The 20,176-nt window shown below is 43.9% G+C and overlaps 1 protein-coding gene across 1 annotated transcript in view; it reads left to right on the top strand.

Annotated features, from left to right (window-relative positions):
* Positions 1-6,478: 6,478 nt before the first annotated feature.
* The window catches only part of LOC126413138 (O-acyltransferase like protein-like), a 343,086-nt gene continuing 329,388 nt past the window's right edge, over positions 6,479-20,176 (top strand). The window contains exon 1 of the mRNA XM_050083031.1: positions 6,479-6,677. Coding sequence (XP_049938988.1) covers positions 6,479-6,677 — 199 coding nt within the window. The remainder of the gene's footprint in view (positions 6,678-20,176) is intronic.

Genomic DNA, 20,176 nt, shown 5'->3' with positions numbered 1-20,176 from the left:
TCGCTACTACTACCTGCCCAAGACGCATGAAATTCCCCCAACGCGACCTTGAACCACGTGCCACCACATGTGCACCATAATGCTCCCCGACCACCCCCTCGTTCATATCATTAATAGTTCAAAAAGGTGTAGCTTTAAAATAAATAAATTCTCGGTTTTCAAGCCGTGTCAGTTTGAATTAAATCCTCGAGCTTTCGATGACCATCTCCACCATCGTAGTGAGGAGTTCACTGACTGCCGGGGCTGCTACGGTTTCTATATATACGTGGTGACATCATCAGCAACCAATCAGACAGACCCAATGCGGCTCGCGCACGTAAGTCGGCCCGGGCACCTAGCGGAGCTAGTGGCAGCGCTGGTGGCGTCAGGTGGCGCCACGGGCGGGCGCCACGTTTGAAACTGCCGCTCCTACGTCGCGCATCTGTCTTTGCTTTCTTTCGATGTTTAACGCTAGCTGCCTGGTTCGACTTACTCGCGCGAGCCACATTGGGTCTATCTGATTGGCTGCTGATGATGTCATCATGCCTATATAACAGAGAAACCGTGGCTGCCCCGGCAGTCAGTGAACTGACGACGATGGCGGAGATGGTCATCGAAAACTCTAGGATTTTATTCGAACTGACGCTGCTTGAATACCGAGAACGTTTTATTCATGTATGCTGTCACGAGAGACTCCGAGGACATGTCGCTTTGAATGCCTAAGATTGCTTCAGAATCTCACGTCCAGATTAGTGGCGACGAATTAAAACATTCGTACCACTACAATTTCGACAGGATGTACGAGCATGGGCAGCTGCATCAAACGAGTCATAGGACTGGAGACCATTACAATAATGTAAGAAATAATTGAAGATGTTGGGTGTAAGTGAAGTGCTGATATGAAGTGATAGGTACAGGAGACGAAAATTGTGGCGACCTGCACCGAAGATTAGCCACTTTCCATTTCAAAACTTCTTCTTCCCAAACTTTCAAATTGTGTTAACCACATTGTTTTCTGAACAGTTGTCCTACATGTCATGCACTGTTTTCAAAGGCTGAATGGAAATTATTCAGTGTATCATTAGTAAAACGAATGGTTACACTGTATCCACAACAGAACTGAAGCGTCTCTGAAGAAATCTTACCATATAATAGCCTTTAGTATTTACTATGCTTATACTTAACATACGAATGCGTAGTACTTAGGTATTTATTGTGACCAAAACAAAAGACGAAACAAATTCCTGAACCAGTGAGCAGACTTAAATGAAGTCGGCTAAAAGAGGACGCTAGGTTTGCAATCAGTCTACCTTTTACATACAGTAATTTCATTGACATTATGACACTTCCGGTCCCGGCCCCTTTTGCCAACTCGCAGCGCTAGCCGCTGAGGAGGAGGAGGGAGCCGGACACCCTGTGGCGAGAGCCCGAAGAAGACACTGCAGCACACAGTGGGACGCCGGGCGGACGTCCTCGCCTCGCTCAAGAAAAGACACGTTGTGAAGAGCCTGTGTGACAATGAGAAGCGTGCCGAGGAGTGACAGATACCTGCAGTCATTAGAATGGAATGTCAAGAATGTACGCGTGAAAGCATGTGAGTTCTTCAGGCCTGACAGCAGTCACGTTACCTGCCTGAGAAAGCAGGAATATGCCGACAATTCCAGCACCTCATGGGCACAGGGAGGGTCCTACACAAAACATAGAGAGTTCGCGCAGGTAGGAGTGCGAAAGAGTTTAGCGTTCTTACAAAGATATTTTTCTTGACAATGAGGATGTTCCTTATAAATCATAGACGCCAACAGACAGTGAGTTGAAGCCGAGGCAACAGTCTCTCTAGGCCTCACGCAAAGAGAGCGGTTACAAAGAAGTGTTGTGTAACTATTCTCACATCAAGAATGCAGAAAAACAGCGTAAGAATGTGAAATCGTAAGGAAGCTGCGAATTCCCGATCCACACACCAGCCCATGCCAGACAGGATATTCGCACACTCCACAGAGAATGTGGCCATGAAACGGTGATGTGTCATTGGACTGCATTAAAAATTATTTCCGCGAAAGACAACGCTTAAAGGAAGAAAATTTCGAAGAGGAATTTAACTGAGAGATGAAGGAGGAGCAAAAGGGAATTCGGTGAGACGGCGCGGAAACGACAGGACGTGAGGTCCCTTCCATCCCCAGTTTACATACGCCTTCCGACAGAGTGATAGTACAGCTTCGGCCAAGCGTACGACAGTGGGCAGACAATGCGGAGGTCGTACCTGGGCTTCGCCCCAAAGCCGTGATTGCTGATGAAGGCAGCCGGCTAGCACCACACAGCTCCGAAGCAAGGCAATGCATGATCACATGTTTCTGCACGAACACGTGCCTTCTTCCTGTCACACTATGTCAGTCTTTTTCTCTGGCCCGCCAGATCACCAGACTTGTCGCCAATTGAAAACGTGTGGGGTATGGTGAAACGCTGTGACACAGTGCCAGCCGCCACAGATGAACTTTGGAGCCACGTGAAGCAGCATGGGTGGTTATACCGCACGACGACATTAGCGCCTTACACGCGTCGGTGCCATCGCGCATGGAGCAAGTTATTAGGACCCATGGCGGACCTTGTGCCTATAAGGAAACAGGACAGATGCTGAACCGAGGCCACTCAAATGATAATCATTTCTGAACAACAGACTAACGTACATGTCTTGTGAATAAGAACGTCCTATCTCTTGTCGTTCAGGGTGCTCTGCTTTTTATTTCCTGAACATGATTCTATGTTACCCGTCCTTCCTTGTGTAAGCAGGCTGTTTAGGTTTTTATATTGGTATCGTCACCTAGCGCTCTGTATGAAAATCACTGGCTGCGCTGTGTGCAGTCTGTGGCTGGTGGTCATTGTTGAAATAGTCGCTATTGTAGTGTTGAGCAGTTGGCTGTTAACAGCGCGTAGCGTTGCGCAGTTGGAGGTGAGCCGCCAGCAGTGGTGGATGTGGGGAGAGAGATGGCGGAGTTTTGAGAGCCGATGATCCGGACGTGTGTCCATCAGACACAGTAAATTTGTAAGATTGGATGTCATAAACTGCTATATATATTATGACTTTTGAACACTATTAAGGTAAATGCATTGTTTGTTCTCTACCAAAATCTTTCATTTGCTATGCCTATCAAGAGTTAGTGCCTTCAGTAATTTGAATCTTTTATTTAGCTGGCATTAGTGGCGCTCGCTGTATTGCAGTAGTTTGAGTAACGAAGATTTTTTTGAGGTAAGTGATTTGTGAAATGTATAGGTTAATGTTAATTAGGGCCATTCTTTTGTAGGGATTATTGAAAGTCAGATTGCGTTGCGCAAAAAATATTGTGCGTCAGCTTAGTGTTGATCGGAATAGCTAAAGAGCGAAATGTCTGGGTACGTTCAGTTCTGCTCAGCTGTTTGAAAATCAAATAATGTAAGAGGTTTATCAGCACAACCATTCATAAATTTTTCTAAGGGGACGTTACACTTGTAGCTTGTATGTATGTATTGAACTGGGGAGCTAGAAACGATGGAGAGGCTTCTTCCCCACCGTAGCCCTCAGTGGTACACAGCCCCACAACAGATTACAGCAGTCCACTCACCCCACAGCAACCCCACACCGAACCCAGCGTTATTGTTATTGTGCGGCTCGGTCCCCAGTGGACCCCCCCCCCCCCCCCCTCCCCCCGGGAACGTGTCATTCCAGACGCTAGTGTTACAGTAATTATGGCGTATGCGTACGTGGAAACAGTGTTTGCGCAGCAATCGCCGACAAGTGAGGGAACCAGCCCGCATTCACCGAGGCAGATGGAAATTAGCCTTAAAAACCATCCACAGGCTGGCCGGCACACCGTACCTCGACACTAATACTCTGCCAGGCGGATTCGTGCCAGGGGCCGACACGCCTTCCCGCTCGGGAAGCAGACCGCACGGCTAGCCGGGCGGGATCCTTGCAGCTTACGCCCATTTTCCTCGCAATTTCGAACATCCTCTACCATTTTACACTGTCGAACGCTTTTTCTAGGTCAACAAATCCTATTAACGTGTCTTGACATTCCTCCAGTCTTGCTTCCATTATGAAACGCACAGTCACAAATGACATTCAGGTGCCTTTACCTTTTATAAAACCAAACTGATCGTCATCTAACACATCCTTAATTTTCTCTTCCATTTCTCTGTATATTATTCTTGTCGTCAAACTGGATGCGTAAGTTGTTAAGCTGGTTGTGAAATAGTTCTGGAACATGTCGGTTCTTGGATGTTCGGAATTATGTGGATGTTTTACCGAAAGTCTGATGCTATATCGCCAGGCTTATACATTCCACACACCAGTACCGCTTCCCTCAATTATTTTAGAAATTTTGATGGAATGCCTTATTCGATCTTATGTGTTCCAAAACTCTACTAAATTGTGATTCTAACAATGGATGCCCTGTCTCCTCCCTGTCGACTCCTGTTTCTTCTATCACGTCATCAGACAAGTTGAAATAGGTACATATAACCAAAATTGTAAATTTTAGCTTACTATCCAAGAGCACAAGATTCCCACGCCCGGGTTACCGGGTTCGATTCCCGGCGGGGTCAGGGATTTTCTCTGCCTCGTGATGACTGGGTGTTGTGTGATGTCCTTAGGTTAGTTAGGTTTAAGTAATTTCAAGTTCTGGGGGACTGATGACCATAGATGTTAAGCCCCATAGCGCTCAGAGCCATTTGAACCACCAGCACAAGAAATATATCGATTTCAAAGACGTACGTGTGAAAGAGCGCTGTGAGGCAGCTATCGCTGAGGCAGACTGTCTAACAAAGAGCTCATGATACGTCGCGCAGTGGTAGGTAGTTGTTGCTCAAGAGAAGCGGAAGTAGCGCGTCAGAGGCTTCAAATATTCAATGTAATAATTTCAGTGCTGTGTATTAATGATTTATGGAAGGAATAAGATTTGAGGTAAACTTAAGGAAGAAAATACTATAGACATTATTATGAAATTTTGATGAAGAATCTTTCTACGTATTCTTATATCAATATTCATGTATTTATGCGCTTTTGCTGTAGAACGAATTTGAATGTCACCAGCTTTGTATGTAACCCCAAATTTTTATTGTGTTTTTTGTAAGGGTCATTTGTTTGCGTAAATGTAACTTTTATGATATCGCTTAACAATTGCAAGTCAGTTTCACAATAGAGTAAGATTTTCAAGTAAGATATTACAGTCATTCTTCTCAGTCATGTTTCGCCTCCCAATTCCAAGTCGTTTTAATTCTAACAAATTCTAAATGTATCTCAGTCAAATATATTGAATTTTGGCTTTTGCGACTGTAGTTAGTTTAGTAGGCTGAGAACAGAACAACGCGTTATCCAGGGCGACACCAATACGTGGTAAGAAATTTATTTCACGCATATTGTGGAAATTCGCACAGGGACCACTTTTGCACTTATTCAGATTTGCAGAGCTGAAGTAACACCGAGTAGATTTGAATGTACTTACGTCTACTTTGCCATTATCGCGCACAGGTTTTAACTAGTTTCGGTTTACTGGTATTGCTTTTTTACAGTAGACAGCTTGTCCATTATCATTATCCGGGCTGTTATGCCGTGGTCGGTTGATGAATTCTGTGTCCATTCCCAACGTTTCGTCCCCGTCTGCGGGAGACATCTTCAAGGGGGTCTGTAGCTCGATGGAAGGTCCAACACATCCGCTGGCTCGCTACTGACTTTGACACAGAATTCATCAACCGACCATGGCATAACAACCCGGATAATGCTAATGGACATGACATTTCCGGCCGTGAAAGTCTACATTTTAGTAGTAGACAGCTTGTTTAAAACAGGGTCAGGTAAATATACAGATACACGTAATCAGGTACACAGTCAGGACACCACTTAATATAACTTCATTGTTAGACATAAACATCACATCTTACTTTAGATATAAACTTTACAGAGTATTCCCTCTCGCGGAGGCCTTCAATATGCTCTTTCCACCTTTCTGCTCTCTTATCGCCATTTGATAGTGGAATTCACAGTGCGTTCATAATGTTACCGGCGTTGCTTTTAATTTCACCGAATGCTGTTTTAATTTTTCTATAAGCTGAGTCTGTTCTTCAGACAATAATACCACACATTCACATATCCACAAATAGAAGAGACCAGATTCTGCAGAGGAAGGTTTCTTGTGGCTGAACGCACCTCATAGGATATACTATCCAACAGTGGCAGACGACAATCAAATGTGTGCAGATTACGCAAAAATCTCAAAATAAACATACGGTTAGGGTTCATCGGACTTCAGGGAGACGGCGATATAGGGAGCTTTGACGTTAGTGACCAGGATGTGCAAGGTGTGTTTGTAAATTTCCGGCTGCCATCAGGCTCTCGTCATTAGCGGTGGTGGGGACGCCTGGAGCTGCCCTCGCCGCGGGCCGGCCGGCCTTACGCAAGCCGGCTGGCGGCTGGCAGCTGGAGAGCGCGCGACGCCGCGGCCGCACAGTGGCACACCGCCGCGGCCGCGAGATGATGGGACGCGCCTTCCTGCCGCTGCCGCTGCCGCTGCCTCTGCTCGCGCTGGCGGCGCTGGCCGGCGCCGCGGCGCCTGGCTGGCCCGCGTGGCCGCTGCACGCCCTGCCGGGGGCCGCGCGGACGCCCGACTGCCGCCGCCAGGCCCAGGACCTCCTCACGGCGCTACACAATTTCACCTTCTGGGCCGTAGCCAGTGAGTAGCCCAGACACCTCTCCCGTGTGTGCGCAAATCGACGCTAAGCGTACGTCTCACTTGTCCGCTCGTGTCTAAGGCCTCTTTTACACGATCGACTCGCTTGCACGAATTGACAAGTGAGTCAACAGCAGCGCCTCTGGCGATTCATCCCTTTACTGACAAGGCAACCTCCCCGTCGCACCTCCCTCAGATTTAGTTGTAGGTTGGCACAGTGGATAGGCCTTGAAAAACTGAACACAGTTGTTGTTGTTGTTGTTGTTGTTGTTGTTGTTGTGGTCTTCAGTCCTGAGACTGGTTTGATGCAGCTCTCCATGCTACTCTATCCTGTGCAAGCTTCTTCATCTCCCAGTACCTACTGCAACCTACATCCTTCTGAATCTGCTTAGTGTATTGATCTCTTGGTCTCCCTCTACGATTTTTACCCTCCACGCTGCCATCCAATGCTAAATTTGTGATCCCTTGATGCCTCAAAACATGTCCTACCAACCGATCCCTTCTTCTAGTCAAGTTGTGCCACAAACTTCTCTTCTCCCCAATCCTATTGAATATCTCCTCATTAGTTACGTGATCTACCCACCTTATCTTCAGCATTCTTCTGTAGCACCACATTTCGAAAGCTTCTATTCTCTTCTTGTCCAAACTGGTTACCGTCCATGTTTCACTTCCATGCATGGCTACACTCCATACAAATACTTTCAGAAACGACTTCCTGACACTTAAATCTATACTCGATGTTAACAAATTTCTCTTCTTCAGAAACGATTTTTTTGCCATTGCCAGTCTACATTTTATATCCTCTCTACTTCGACCATCATCAGTTATTTTACTCCCTAAATAGCAAAACTCCTTTACTACTTTAAGTGTCTCATTTCCTAATCTAATCCCCTCACCCGATTTGACTACATTCCATTATCCTCGTTTTGCTTTTGTTGATGTTCATCTTATATCTTCCTTTCAAGACGCTGTCCATTCCGTTCAACTGCTCTTCCAAGTCCTTTGCTGTCTCTGACAGAATTACAATGTCATCGGCGAACCTCAAAGTTTTTACTTCTTCTCCATGAATTTTAATACCTACTCCGAATTTTTCTTTTGTTTCCTTTACTGCTTGCTCAATACTGAACACAGTACAATGGAGAAAACAGGAAGAAGTTGTGTGGAACTTGGAAAAAAATAAGTAAAATATACAAACTGAGTAGTCCATGCGCAAGATAGGCAACATCAAGAATAACATCAACGTAGGAGCGCCGTGCTTCCGTGGTTAGCGTGAGCGGGTACGGAACTAGAGGTCCTTGGTTCAAGTATTACCTCGAGTGAAAAGTTTAGTTTCTTTATTTCCGCAAAGTTATGATCTGTCCGTTCGTTCATTGACGTCTCTATTCACTGTAATAAGTTTAGTGTCTGTTTTGCGACCGCACCGAAAAACCGTGCGATTAGCAGACGAAAGGACGTGCCTCTCCAATGGGAACCGAAATCATTTGATCGCAAGGTCGTAGGTCAACCGATTCCTCCACAGGAAAACACGTCTGATATATTCTATACGACACTGGTGACGGCATGTGCGTTACATGACAGGAATATGTTGTCGACCCACCTAACTTGTACACTTGGCGAATGGGTAAACAGATTCTTCTACCTTGCCCAATTTAGGTCTTCTTGTGGATGTGATAATCACTCCCAAAAAAGTGATGAAAACATAAGAGTTTGTCACACAAACTGCAACAAATGAATGCAACAGTTTCGCAGTCGCACAGTTTTCCCTGTGCTCTGTCAAAACATATGTTTTTAACGTTTTCAAATTTTTTCGTGTGTAGACCGTCAAATCCTGCATATGTCCAAGCAAATCTGAACATGTCCTGGAATTTTGGAGAGCGAAGTTGATTATGTGTGAGTGCCTGAACTTTGATAATTGACACACGATCACGTAAACAATACTGCTCTGTGGACCTGTGCAGCTTCGCAAAATAATCGTCGGAAAATGAAAAATTATACTTTTCACTCCAGGGAAGACTTGAACCAAGGACCTCTTTTTTCATTTTTTTCAATTCAACAAAAACAGTAACATCCACGAAACTTCCTGTTTTCTCGAGTGATTTTTGTGTTCAGTTTTTCAAGGCCTATCCACTGTGCCAACTTATAACTAAATCTGAGCGGGTGTGATTGTGAGATTCCCTTGTGAGCTTCATAAACGTTTTCGTTTGCACGTCAGCACCCAGTCGCTTCTGTTGTGACATCTGTCCGCTGGGCAGTTCGGCACATGAAGGATGAAAGTGAGGTTATGAGGGCCTATACTTTTTACGAAAATAATCTATTTGTGGAAACATGTAAAAGTAACAGAGTTTATTAATTGCCAAAACGAAATCTCTAGTCGATGTTCTTGGTAACGGCCCCATGGTAAATTCGTAATTACTGAAGAATGGGATACAACTCGTTGGCTTCCACCAATGACGTCAAAAGTTACCAGAGATGATGTATTGCACAGATTTAACAGCAAAGGCGAATGTTGAGAAACAAATGAACGTAGGACAGAGAAAACAGATAGTAGATATATGTCACACACATTCATTTTTCGAACATAATGTTAAGTATATCTCTTATTTCAGTTGTGGTGCCCTATGCTTCAGTACACCTACATAGAAAAACTGAAGAATGGTATACTAGTGCCAAAAAGTACGAAGGGAATAGGGACACAAGTAACGTTACCATGGGATACCTCTGTTGATATACAGGGTGGTCCATTGATACTGATCGTATTCTGGAGAACGACGGTTCAATCCCGCGTCCGGCCTTCCTGATTTAGGTTTTCCGTGATTTCCCTAAATCGCTCCAGGCAAATGCCGGGATGGTTCCTTTGAAAGGGCACGGCCGACTTCCTTCCGCATCCTTCCCTAATCCGATGAGACCGATGACCTCGCTGTCTGGTCTCCTCGCCCAAACATCCCCAATCCATTGATAGTGACCGGGCCAAATATTTAAGAGCAGAGACGAATGTTGAGAAACAAATGAACGTAGGACAGACAAAACATATAGTAGATACATGTCACATACATTCATATTTCGAATATAATGTTAAGTATATCTCTTATTTGAGTTGTGGAATCCTGTTCTTCAGTAGACCTACATAGCTAAGCTGAAGAATGGGATACTAGTGCAAAAAAGAACGAAGAGAAAAGAGACAGAAGTAACGTTACCATGTCGTACCTCTGTTGATACGCAGGGTGGCCTATTGATATTGACCGGACCAAATATCTCACGATATAAGCATCAAACGAAAAAACTACAAAGAACGAAACTTGTCTAGCTCGAAGGTGAAAACCAGATGGTGTTACGGTTGGCCCGCTAGATGGCGCTGCCATAGGTCAAACGGATATCAACAGCGTTTTTTTAAATAGGAACCCCAATTTTTTATTAAATATTCGTGTAGTACGTAAATGAATATGAATGTTACGTGATACCACGTACTTATACGTTTGTGACTATTACAGCGCCATCTATCACAAAGCGAAAAAAGTGCTCCAGCTAAAACATTCATATTACTTTACGTACTACACGAATATGTAATAAATAATGCGGGTTCCTACTTAAAAATGAAACAGTTGATGTTGTGGACTGGCAAGACAGCCAATCCACAGTGACGGGTAACCGAAAGGCACGCGCTTAAACTCACGCAGGCTGGCGTAAGGTCTGGAACAGTTAAAGGAGTTGAGTCTAGTAATTAAAGTACGTAGTTGCTTGAATACTTAACTTTAATCCACAATTGGTGAACATTGGTCTTGTTGATGTACATGCTTCATTAGATACATAGCAAAGGATAAATGGCGCCTTGCTAGGTCGTAGCAATTGACTTAGCTGAAGGCTATGCTAACTATCGTCTCGGCAAATGAGAGCGTAATTCTCAGTGATTCCCTTCTGGCAAAGTCGTCTGTACAACTGGGGTGAGTGCTAGTAAGTCTCTCTAGACCTGCCGTGTTGCGGCGCTCGGTCTGCAATTACTGACAGTGGCGAAACGCGGATCCGTCGTATACTAGTGGACCGCGGCCGATTTAAAAGGCTACCACCTAGCAAGTGTGGTGTCTGGCGGTGACACCACAGTTGATATCCGTTTGACCTATGGCAGTGTGCTCCCTGCCGCCGTTGGATAAGCAGCTGAGCAGCAAGTCGTATACTCCTAGCTCACTCATTTGTTACAGAGTTTAATTCTTAATTTCTTTGCGTGTTTTTGGTTCTTGCATTGTTTAATTCATAAATTTCGGGCGTATTATAGTATTTGAGAGTGTAGCATCGTGTTTTAGTACCTGAATAGTGTAATTTCGCTTAGTCTCCTTCCGCCGCCGAGCAGTGTCAGCAGTGCGCAAGTAGCAGCATTACTGCATTTACTAGGCAATCTTGTATTTTAATAACCGTTTAAATTTTGTTGATTTGTTTGCGCTCTCTGTAGATTAGTTCAGACGTTCTTTGCAAAACAGTTTTTAGCATGGATAGGGACTGCAACTGCTGTGTTCGGATGCAGGCTGAGTTGGCATCCCTTCGCTCCCAACTTCAGGCAGTGTTGGCTTCGGTCACACAGCTTGAGGCTGTCGCCAATGGGCATCACTGTGGGGGTCCGGATGGGGGTTTGTCGGGGACGGCCAGCTCGTCCCACGCATCCCCTGATCGGACTACGACTGTGGTTGCCCGGGATACTGCCCGCATTGAGGCTGATCCCTCACCTGTGGTAGAGTGGGAGGTCGTTTCAAGGTGTGGCAGGGGGCGAAAGACATTCCGGAGGGCTGAACGGAAAGCCTCTCCAGTTTGTCTGACGAACCGGTTTCAGGCTCTGTCTCAGGCTGATACTGATCTTCGGCCTGACATGGCTGCTTGTCCTGTTCCAGAGGTTGCCCCTCAGTCTGCAAGATCCGGACAGTCGCAGAGGGTGGGCTTACTGGTAGTTGGGAGCTCCAACGTCAGGCGCGTAATGGGGCCCCTTAGGGAAATGGCAGCAAGAGAGGGGAAGAAAACCAATGTGCACTCCGTGTGCATACCGGAGGGAGTCATTCCAGATGTGGAAAGGGTCCTTCCGGATGCCATGAAGGGTATAGGGTGCACCCATCTGCAGGTGGTCGCTCATGTCGGCACCAATGATGTGTGTCGCTATGGATCGGAGGAAATCCTCTCTGGCTTCCGGCGGCTATCTGATTTGGTGAAGACTGCCAGTCTCGCTAGCGGGACGAAAGCAGAGCTCACCATCTGCAGCATCGTCGACAGGACTGACTGCGGACCTTTGGTACAGAGCCGAGTGGAGGGTCTGAATCAGAGGCTGAGACGGTTCTGCGACCGTGTGGGCTGCAGATTCCTCGACTTGCGCCATAGGGTGGTGGGGTTTCAGGTTCCGCTGGATAGGTCAGGCGTCCACTACACGCAACAAGCAGCTACACGGGTAGCAGGGGTTGTGTGGCGTGGGCTGGGCGGTTTTTTAGGTTAGATGGCCTTGGGCAAGTACAGAAAGGGCAACAGCCTCAACGGGTGCGGGGCAAAGTCAGGACATGCGGGGACCAAGCAGCAATCGGTATTGTAATTGTCAACTGTCGAAACTGCGTTGGTAAAGTACCAGAACTTCAAGCGCTGATAGAAAGCACCGAAGCTGAAATCGTTATAGGTACAGAAAGCTGGCTTAAGCCAGAGATAAATTCTGCCGAAATTTTTACAAAGGTACAGACGGTGTTTAGAAAGGATAGATTGCATGCAACCGGTGGTGGAGTGCTCATCGCTGTTGGTAGTAGTTTATCCTGTAGTGAAGTAGAAGTGGATAGTTCCTGTGAATTATTATGGGTGGAGGTTACACTAAACAACCGAACTAGGTTAATAATTGGCTCCTTTTACCGACCTCCCGACTCAGCAGCATTAGTGGCAGAACAACTGAGAGAAAATTTGGAATACATTTCACATAAATTTTCTCAGCATGTTATAGTCTTAGGTGGAGATTTCAATTTACCAGATATAGACTGGGACACTCAGATGTTTAGGACGGGTGGTAGGGACAGAGCATCGAGTGACATTATACTGAGAGCACTATCCGAAAATTACCTCGAGCAATTAAACAGAGAACCGACTCGTGGAGATAACATATTGGACCTACTGATAACAAACAGACCCGAACTTTTCGACTCTGTATGTACAGAACAGGGAATCAGTGATCATAAGGCCGTTGCAGCATCCCTGAATATGGAAGTTAATAGGAATATAAAAAAAGGGAGGAAGGTTTATCTGTTTAGCAAGAGTAATAGAAGGCAGATTTCAGACTACCTAACAGATCAAAACGAAAATTTCTGTTCCGACACTGACAATGTTGAGTGTTTATGGAAAAAGTTCAAGGCAATCGTAAAATGCGTTTTAGACAGGTACGTGCCGAGTAAAACTGTGAGGGACGGGAAAAACCCACCGTGGTACAACAACAAAGTTGGGAAACTACTGCGAAAGCAAAGAGAGCTCCACTCCAAGTTTAAACGCAGCCAAAACCTCTCAGACAAACAGAAGCTAAACGATGTCAAAGTTAGCGTAAGGAGGGCTATGCGTGAAGCATTCATTGAATTCGAAAGTAAAATTCTATGTACCGACTTGACAGAAAATCCTAGGAAGTTCTGGTCTTACGTTAAATCAGTAAGTGGCTCGAAACAGCATATCCAGACACTACGGGATGATGATGGCATTGAAACAGAGGATGACACGCGTAAAGCTGAAATACTAAACACCTTTTTCCAAAGCTGTTTCACAGAGGAAGCCCGCACTGCAGTTCCTTCTCTAAATCCTCGCACAAACGAAAAAATGGCTGACATCGAAATAAGTGTCCAAGGAATAGAAAAGCAACTGGAATCACTCAATAGAGGAAAGTCCACTAGACCTGACGGGATACCAATTCGATTCTACACAGAGTACGCGAAAGAACTTGCCCCCCTTCTAACAGCCGTGTACCGCAAGTCTCTAGAGGAACGGAGGGTTCCAAATGATTGGAAAAGAGCACAGATAGTCCCAGTCTTCAAGAAGGGTCGTCGAGCAGATGCGCAAAACTATAGACCTATATCTCTTACGTCGATCTCTTGTAGAATTTTAGAACATGTTTTTTGCTCGCGTATCATGTCATTTCTGGAAACCCAGAATCTACTATGTAGGAATCAACATGGATTCCGGAAACAGCGATCGTGTGAGACCCAACTCGCCTTATTTGTTCATGAGACCCAGAAAATATTAGATACAGGCTCCCAGGTAGATGCTATTTTTCTTGACTTCCGGAAGGCGTTCGATACAGTTCCGCACTGTCGCCTGATAAACAAAGTAAGAGCCTACGGAATATCAGACCAGCTGTGTGGCTGGATTGAAGAGTTTTTAGCAAACAGAACACAGCATGTTGTTATCAATGGAGAGACGTCTACAGACGTTAAAGTAACCTCTGGCGTGCCACAGGGGAGTGTTATGGGACCATTGCTTTTCACAATATATATAAATGACTTAGTAGATAATGTCGGAAGTTCCATGCGGCTTTTCGCGGATGATGCTGTAGTATACAGAGAAGTTGCTGCATTAGAAAATTGTAGCGAAATACAGGAAGATCTGCAGCGGATAGGCACTTGGTGCAGGGAGTGGCAACTGACCCTTAACATAGACAAATGTAATGTATTGCGAATACATAGAAAGAAGGATCCTTTATTGTATGATTATATGATAGCGGAACAAACACTGGTAGCAGTTACTTCTGTAAAATATCTGGGAGTATGCGTACGGAACGATTTGAAGTGGAATGATCATATAAAATTAATTGTTGGTAAGGCGGGTACCAGGTTGAGATTCATTGGGAGAGTGCTTAGAAAATGTAGTCCATCAACAAAGGAGGTGGCTTACAAAACACTCGTTCGACCTATACTTGAGTATTGCTCATCAGTGTGGGATCCGTACCAGGTCGGGTTGACGGAGGAGATAGAGAAGATCCAAAGAAGAGCGGCGCGTTTCGTCACCGGGTTATTTGGTAACCGTGATAGCGTTACGGAGATGTTTAATAAACTCAAGTGGCAGACTCTGCAAGAGAGGCGCTCTGCATCGCGGTGTAGCTTGCTCGCCAGGTTTCGAGAGGATGCGTTTCTGGATGAGGTATCGAATATATTGCTTCCCCCTACTTATACTTCCCGAGGAGATCACGAATGTAAAATTAGAGAGATTAGAGCGCGCACGGAGGCTTTCAGACAGTCGTTCTTCCCGCGAACCATACGCGACTGGAACAGGAAAGGGAGGTAATGACAGTGGTACGTAAAGTGCCCTCCGCCACACACCGTTGGGTGGCTTGAGGAGTATCAATGTAGATGTAGATGTAGATGTAGCGCCATCTAGCGGGCCAACCATAGCGCCATCTGGTTTCCACTTTCGAGCTAGACAAGTTTCGTTCTTGTAGTTCTTCCATTTCACGCTTATTTCGTGAGACATTTGCCCCGGTCACGATCAATGGACCACCCTGTATATATGACTTATATTCCGTAGTTCAGTTGATCCGTATAGATGAACTGCAGTACGAGGTACAAATTAAACGTACGTCGACATTTTCGCCTTCACTGCCATTACTATGCCAATATTCAGTAAACTATGTAGGTGTACAGGTGTTGCATTTTTCGCCTCCGTTACTACTAGCATCCTATTCTTCAGCTGATACTATTGCTAGCGACATACGTAAAATTTGCGTCCCGTACTTCACCTGACCTATATAGGTCAACTGAAAAATAGCATGCTAACGCTAGCGAAGACGAAACAATCTACGCACGTAACATTGGCTTCCTATACCTCAGTTGAACTACGCAAGGCTAAAAGAGCGACACAGATAAAATTTGTGTTCGATACTTCAGTTGAGCCATATAAGTCAACTGAATTATGCCACTATATGTCATCTGAAGTACGGAATACAAATTTTTATCCGCCTTCGATACTAATAGTACCGACCAAAAATTATCGTACTAGTGACGGCGAAAATACCTACAAGAGTAGAATTTGTTTCTTGAAAAAGGATACTACTGCTAGAGGAAGCAAAAAACTGCGACATACATAAAATTTATATACCATACTTTAGGTAACCTGTATAGGTCAGCTGAGGAACAGGATACTACCTTCGTAGTTCAACTGAAGTGCAGGATGCCAATGTTACGTACGTCGCTTTTTTCGTCTTTGCGAGCACTAGTATCCTATTCTTCAGTTGACCTATGTGGATACAAATTTTTTGTACTTCGGTCTTTTCGCCTATCATCTACTGAAGAGCATCGTAGTTCAAATGGCTCTGAGCACTATTTGACTTAACATCTGAGGTCATCAGTCCCGTAGAACTTACGACTACTTAAAACTAAGGACATCACACACATCCATGCCCGAGGCAGGATTCGAACCTGCGGCCGTAGCGCTCACGCGGTTCCAGAATGAAGCGCCTAGAACCGCTCGGTCGTACCGGCCAGCAGCATCGTAGTAATAGTGGTACTAGCGAAGGCGAAAGAAAGCGAGAACTGTAAAATTTGTGTTCCCTACTGCGGTTGACAAACCCTGCTTCAAATGTTCCATATTCATAGGAATGGCGGCCAGGGTGGCCGAGCGGTTGTAGGCGCTACAGTCTGGAACCGCAGGCATGGATGTGTGGGATGTCCTTAGGTTAGTTAGGTTTAAGTAGTTCTAAGTTCTAGGGGACTGATGACCTCAGAAGTTAAGTCCCATAGTGCTCAGAGCCATTTGAACCATTTTATTCATAGGAGACGATAGATCCATACCCACAAACGAAAATCAAAAAGTTAGAATTGTCCAGAAGGAAAAACAATTCCTCCAATATACCCCAAACACATTAAGAATGAAAGTAAGTACCGAATGAACTGGAACCAGCAAACGATTTAAATTAATACAAGCGATAAAAGTCGCACACAATGTCAAGCCCTGTCTTAAAAACACATACATTTATTATGACTTACAATCATGACGGCTCGCCACAGAATGTAATCGATTTATTATCCATGGCTCGAATATAAAGACATTAATATCTATGAGTAAACTATGACCTCAAAGGTCAAATCCAATGGGTTGTATTCCATTCTTCATTTGACCCGCAAATTCCCTACACTTCTCAGAGCTAAAAGAGTAGTACAAGTGTCATCCAAACGCTTTAAAACATATACAAGTATTTGCGCGAGGTAATATATACTTCCAAACACATGAAACAATACATACAACGTTGTAAGGATCACCTTTTTACTTTCTCCTTTGTATTGTTTTTTCTCGCCGAGTGCCAAATGTCACTGAAATTATTTTTCTTCTTAAATAATCCTGACTTTTACGCTATTGAAATAATTTTCAATGAAACATGTTTGTCTGTTTACGTTCTTATCTATACCTGCTTTCTCTCTGTAAAATGTGAATACTTTTTGACATTCAGGTATTTCGACTCTTTTGTGAGATAAGACAAGTAAGAAATACACCACGTCAACATGCAACCGTTTCAGTACGTTAAGGAACCAAAGTGAACACAGTAAAGATTAAGAAGACACGAAGGCACAAAACCCATTTCCTTAACAGGAGTGGGCTCAGCCAGGGCAGCCAATGTTAGTAGACACCACCACAGTCCACTATTTATGCGCATGCGCAGTGTGCAGCATACTCGGAAATTTGAAAGTCCACATTCAGCACAATGTATAGATCATAGATACACATGCAATGTAGCTGGCTGCTGATTTACACGCAGGCACGCAAGGCTCATGCACTTTGAGTATTCGATTTTAACCATAAAGTCCCTTGTGTAATACGGAATTCATAGTGGTTAACAAGCGCTAAGTCTGAGTAGTATCGGAAACGTTTGAAACGAAGGGACAAAACAATTACTCACATTGTTCTACTGAAATGAAACGCCATTGCTGTTCTTGCGTCCTTAATGAAACAGTGTAGTTTCTCAGAGTGATCCCCACAATCACTGTCAATACAGCTGTCAAATAAGGTCGTTATGAAATAAACTTTCAGTAACTGTAATAACGTTTTTTTATTTACAACGCGGGTACCTTTAGAACAGAACTGTACTACTTTTAAACGACATTCTCTGCACAGGGAAGGTACTTTCTTGCCAACAAAACTGATCGTAATTATTTCTTTTATTGTGGTTTAAGGCAGGGGTAATACTGCTGAGGAAGACCGGCATCATTGTAGTTACTGTTTTGCTAACTTCCATTCTCCACACGCGAGTAGAATTTTAATCTTCCTTTCGTACGTATACATTGTACACACACAAACCTTCGACTGGAGACGGTTGACAGAATGGCCGGTGTTCATTTTTCGTATGTTTCTATTTGTTTACTGACAACTCCATCAAGTGTACGAGTTAGCTTATCCAGGCGGGTATCCGCACTTTGGGCCAGCATGGAGGCCAGTTCTGTGTTTTTAATAAAATTACGTTAACGTGAACGGTACGCTGTGATAGATTTCTCAGTATTTCTTGATGAGAGGGCTATTGCATAGAAACTATAGTGTTTCTTGACGACCTGAGCGACAAGTAAGGCTGTTTAAGATCCCCGGAGGGCTAAACTAAATTGGCTTGATACATTTGGACAAATAGTTATTTGTGATGGTCAAAATAAATGGCACAACCTGTACACATTGCTTGGGAATACGAATAAACTTTCGAGGCACCGATGACATGGATCTGAAGCACTTCTGCCACTGCCCTTACTGCTATCATTCTGGTTTCGTACCTCCAGTATCACATTACTACCGCTTTGCAAGTTTTGAGAGAACTCCATTCCAATCATGCTTGTCTAGTGTAGTGATCACACCTGGCTCGTAATTAATGTGTGCTGCACCATTAATTTTCTCGGATGACCCAATTAAGAACCACAAGTCAATCGCTGTTCTCTTCTTTTCTTCCAGCACTCACTATGATTTGTTTTCGTCCTGTCTTCTGACCACTTCTTACACTTTTTTCAGTCTTCTACCATATTCAAAGGAAACAAAAGAAAAATTCGGAGTAGGTATTAAAGTCCATGGAGAAGAAATAAGAACGTTGAGGTTCGCCGATGACATTGTAATTCTGTCAGAGACAGCAAAGGACTTGGAAGAGCTGTTGAACGGAATGGACAGTGTCTTGAAAGGAGGATATAAGATGAACATCAACAAAAGCAAAACGAGTATAATGGAATGTAGTCGAATTAAATCGGGTGATGTTGAGAATATTAGATTAGGAAATGAGACACTTAAAGTAGTAAAGGAGTTTTGCTATTTGGGGAGCAAAATAACTGATGATGGTCGAAGTAGAGAGGATATAAAATGTAGACTGGCAATGGCAAGGAAAGCGTTTCTGAAGAAGAGAAATTTGTTAACATCGAGTATAGATTTAAGTGTCAGGAAGTCGTTTTTGAAAGTATTTGTATGGAGTGTAGCCATGTATGGAAGTGAAACATGGACGATAAATAGTTTGGACAAGAAGAGAATAGAAGCTTTCGAAATGTGGTGCTACAGAAGAATGCTGAAGATTAGATGGGTAGATCACATAACTAATGAGGAGGTATTGAATAGAACTGGGGAGAAGAGGAGTTTGTGGCACAACTTGACAAGAAGAACGGACCGGTTGGTAGGACATGTTCTGAGGCATCAAGGGGTCACAAATTTTGTATTGGAGGGCAGCGTGGAGGGTAAAAATCGTAGAGGGAGACCAAGAGATGAATAAACTAAGCAGATTCAGAAGGATGTAGTTTGCAGTAAGTACTGGGAGATGAAGAAGCATGCGCAGGATAGAGTAGCATGGGGAGGTACATCAAACCAGTCCCAGGACTGAAGACAACAACAACCATATTCAATATTTTATCGTTAAACACTTCTCTCTCAGTTTTTCTTCAGCTTTTATATTATTTCTTTTCGTAACCATTTTTTACTTCATGGATCCAACTTGTTGATAACTTATGCCGCAAATATTTGAAGATCTTTTTCCTTAATCTGCTGTTTTACATTCGACACGTGTCCAAAAGTTACAAGTGTTCTTTATCTTGTTACTTCTGATATGTTGTCAATGATTCGATATATTTCGTTATTATTACGTAATTTCCAACCCTTCTTAGTTTTTCATACATTTTCCTAATAATTCGCCTTTCAGGTATGTCAAATATATCTAAGCCTTAGCTTAATGCTAGACATATGTACCCTTTCCTCTATAGCAGCTTTGTCCACACCCTCTTCTTGGACTGTATTCCCTGGATATTAAAATTTTTTAATCTTTTCAATTTGGCCAATATATGTTTTAAGAAATTTCGGTGCATTGTTAATGTTTGTACAAAATTTAATTTTCTGTGCGGAAAGTTTTAAGCCGAACCTACAAGATACGTTTTCTAAAAAGTTAGTTTGCGGTACAGCAAATGTTACATTTTCAGAAATTATAGCAAAGTCATCTGCAAATGCGAGACAGTTTATTTCATTATTTTTGTTTTCACTCCTCAAACGTATTGGTGAAATCTACTTACTCCAAATTCTCACTAATT

This window comes from Schistocerca serialis, chromosome 7 (assembly GCF_023864345.2).
Source record: "Schistocerca serialis cubense isolate TAMUIC-IGC-003099 chromosome 7, iqSchSeri2.2, whole genome shotgun sequence".
In the NCBI taxonomy this organism is placed as follows: domain Eukaryota; kingdom Metazoa; phylum Arthropoda; class Insecta; order Orthoptera; family Acrididae; genus Schistocerca; species Schistocerca serialis.
This window is presented reverse-complemented; position numbering and strand designations above follow the sequence as displayed.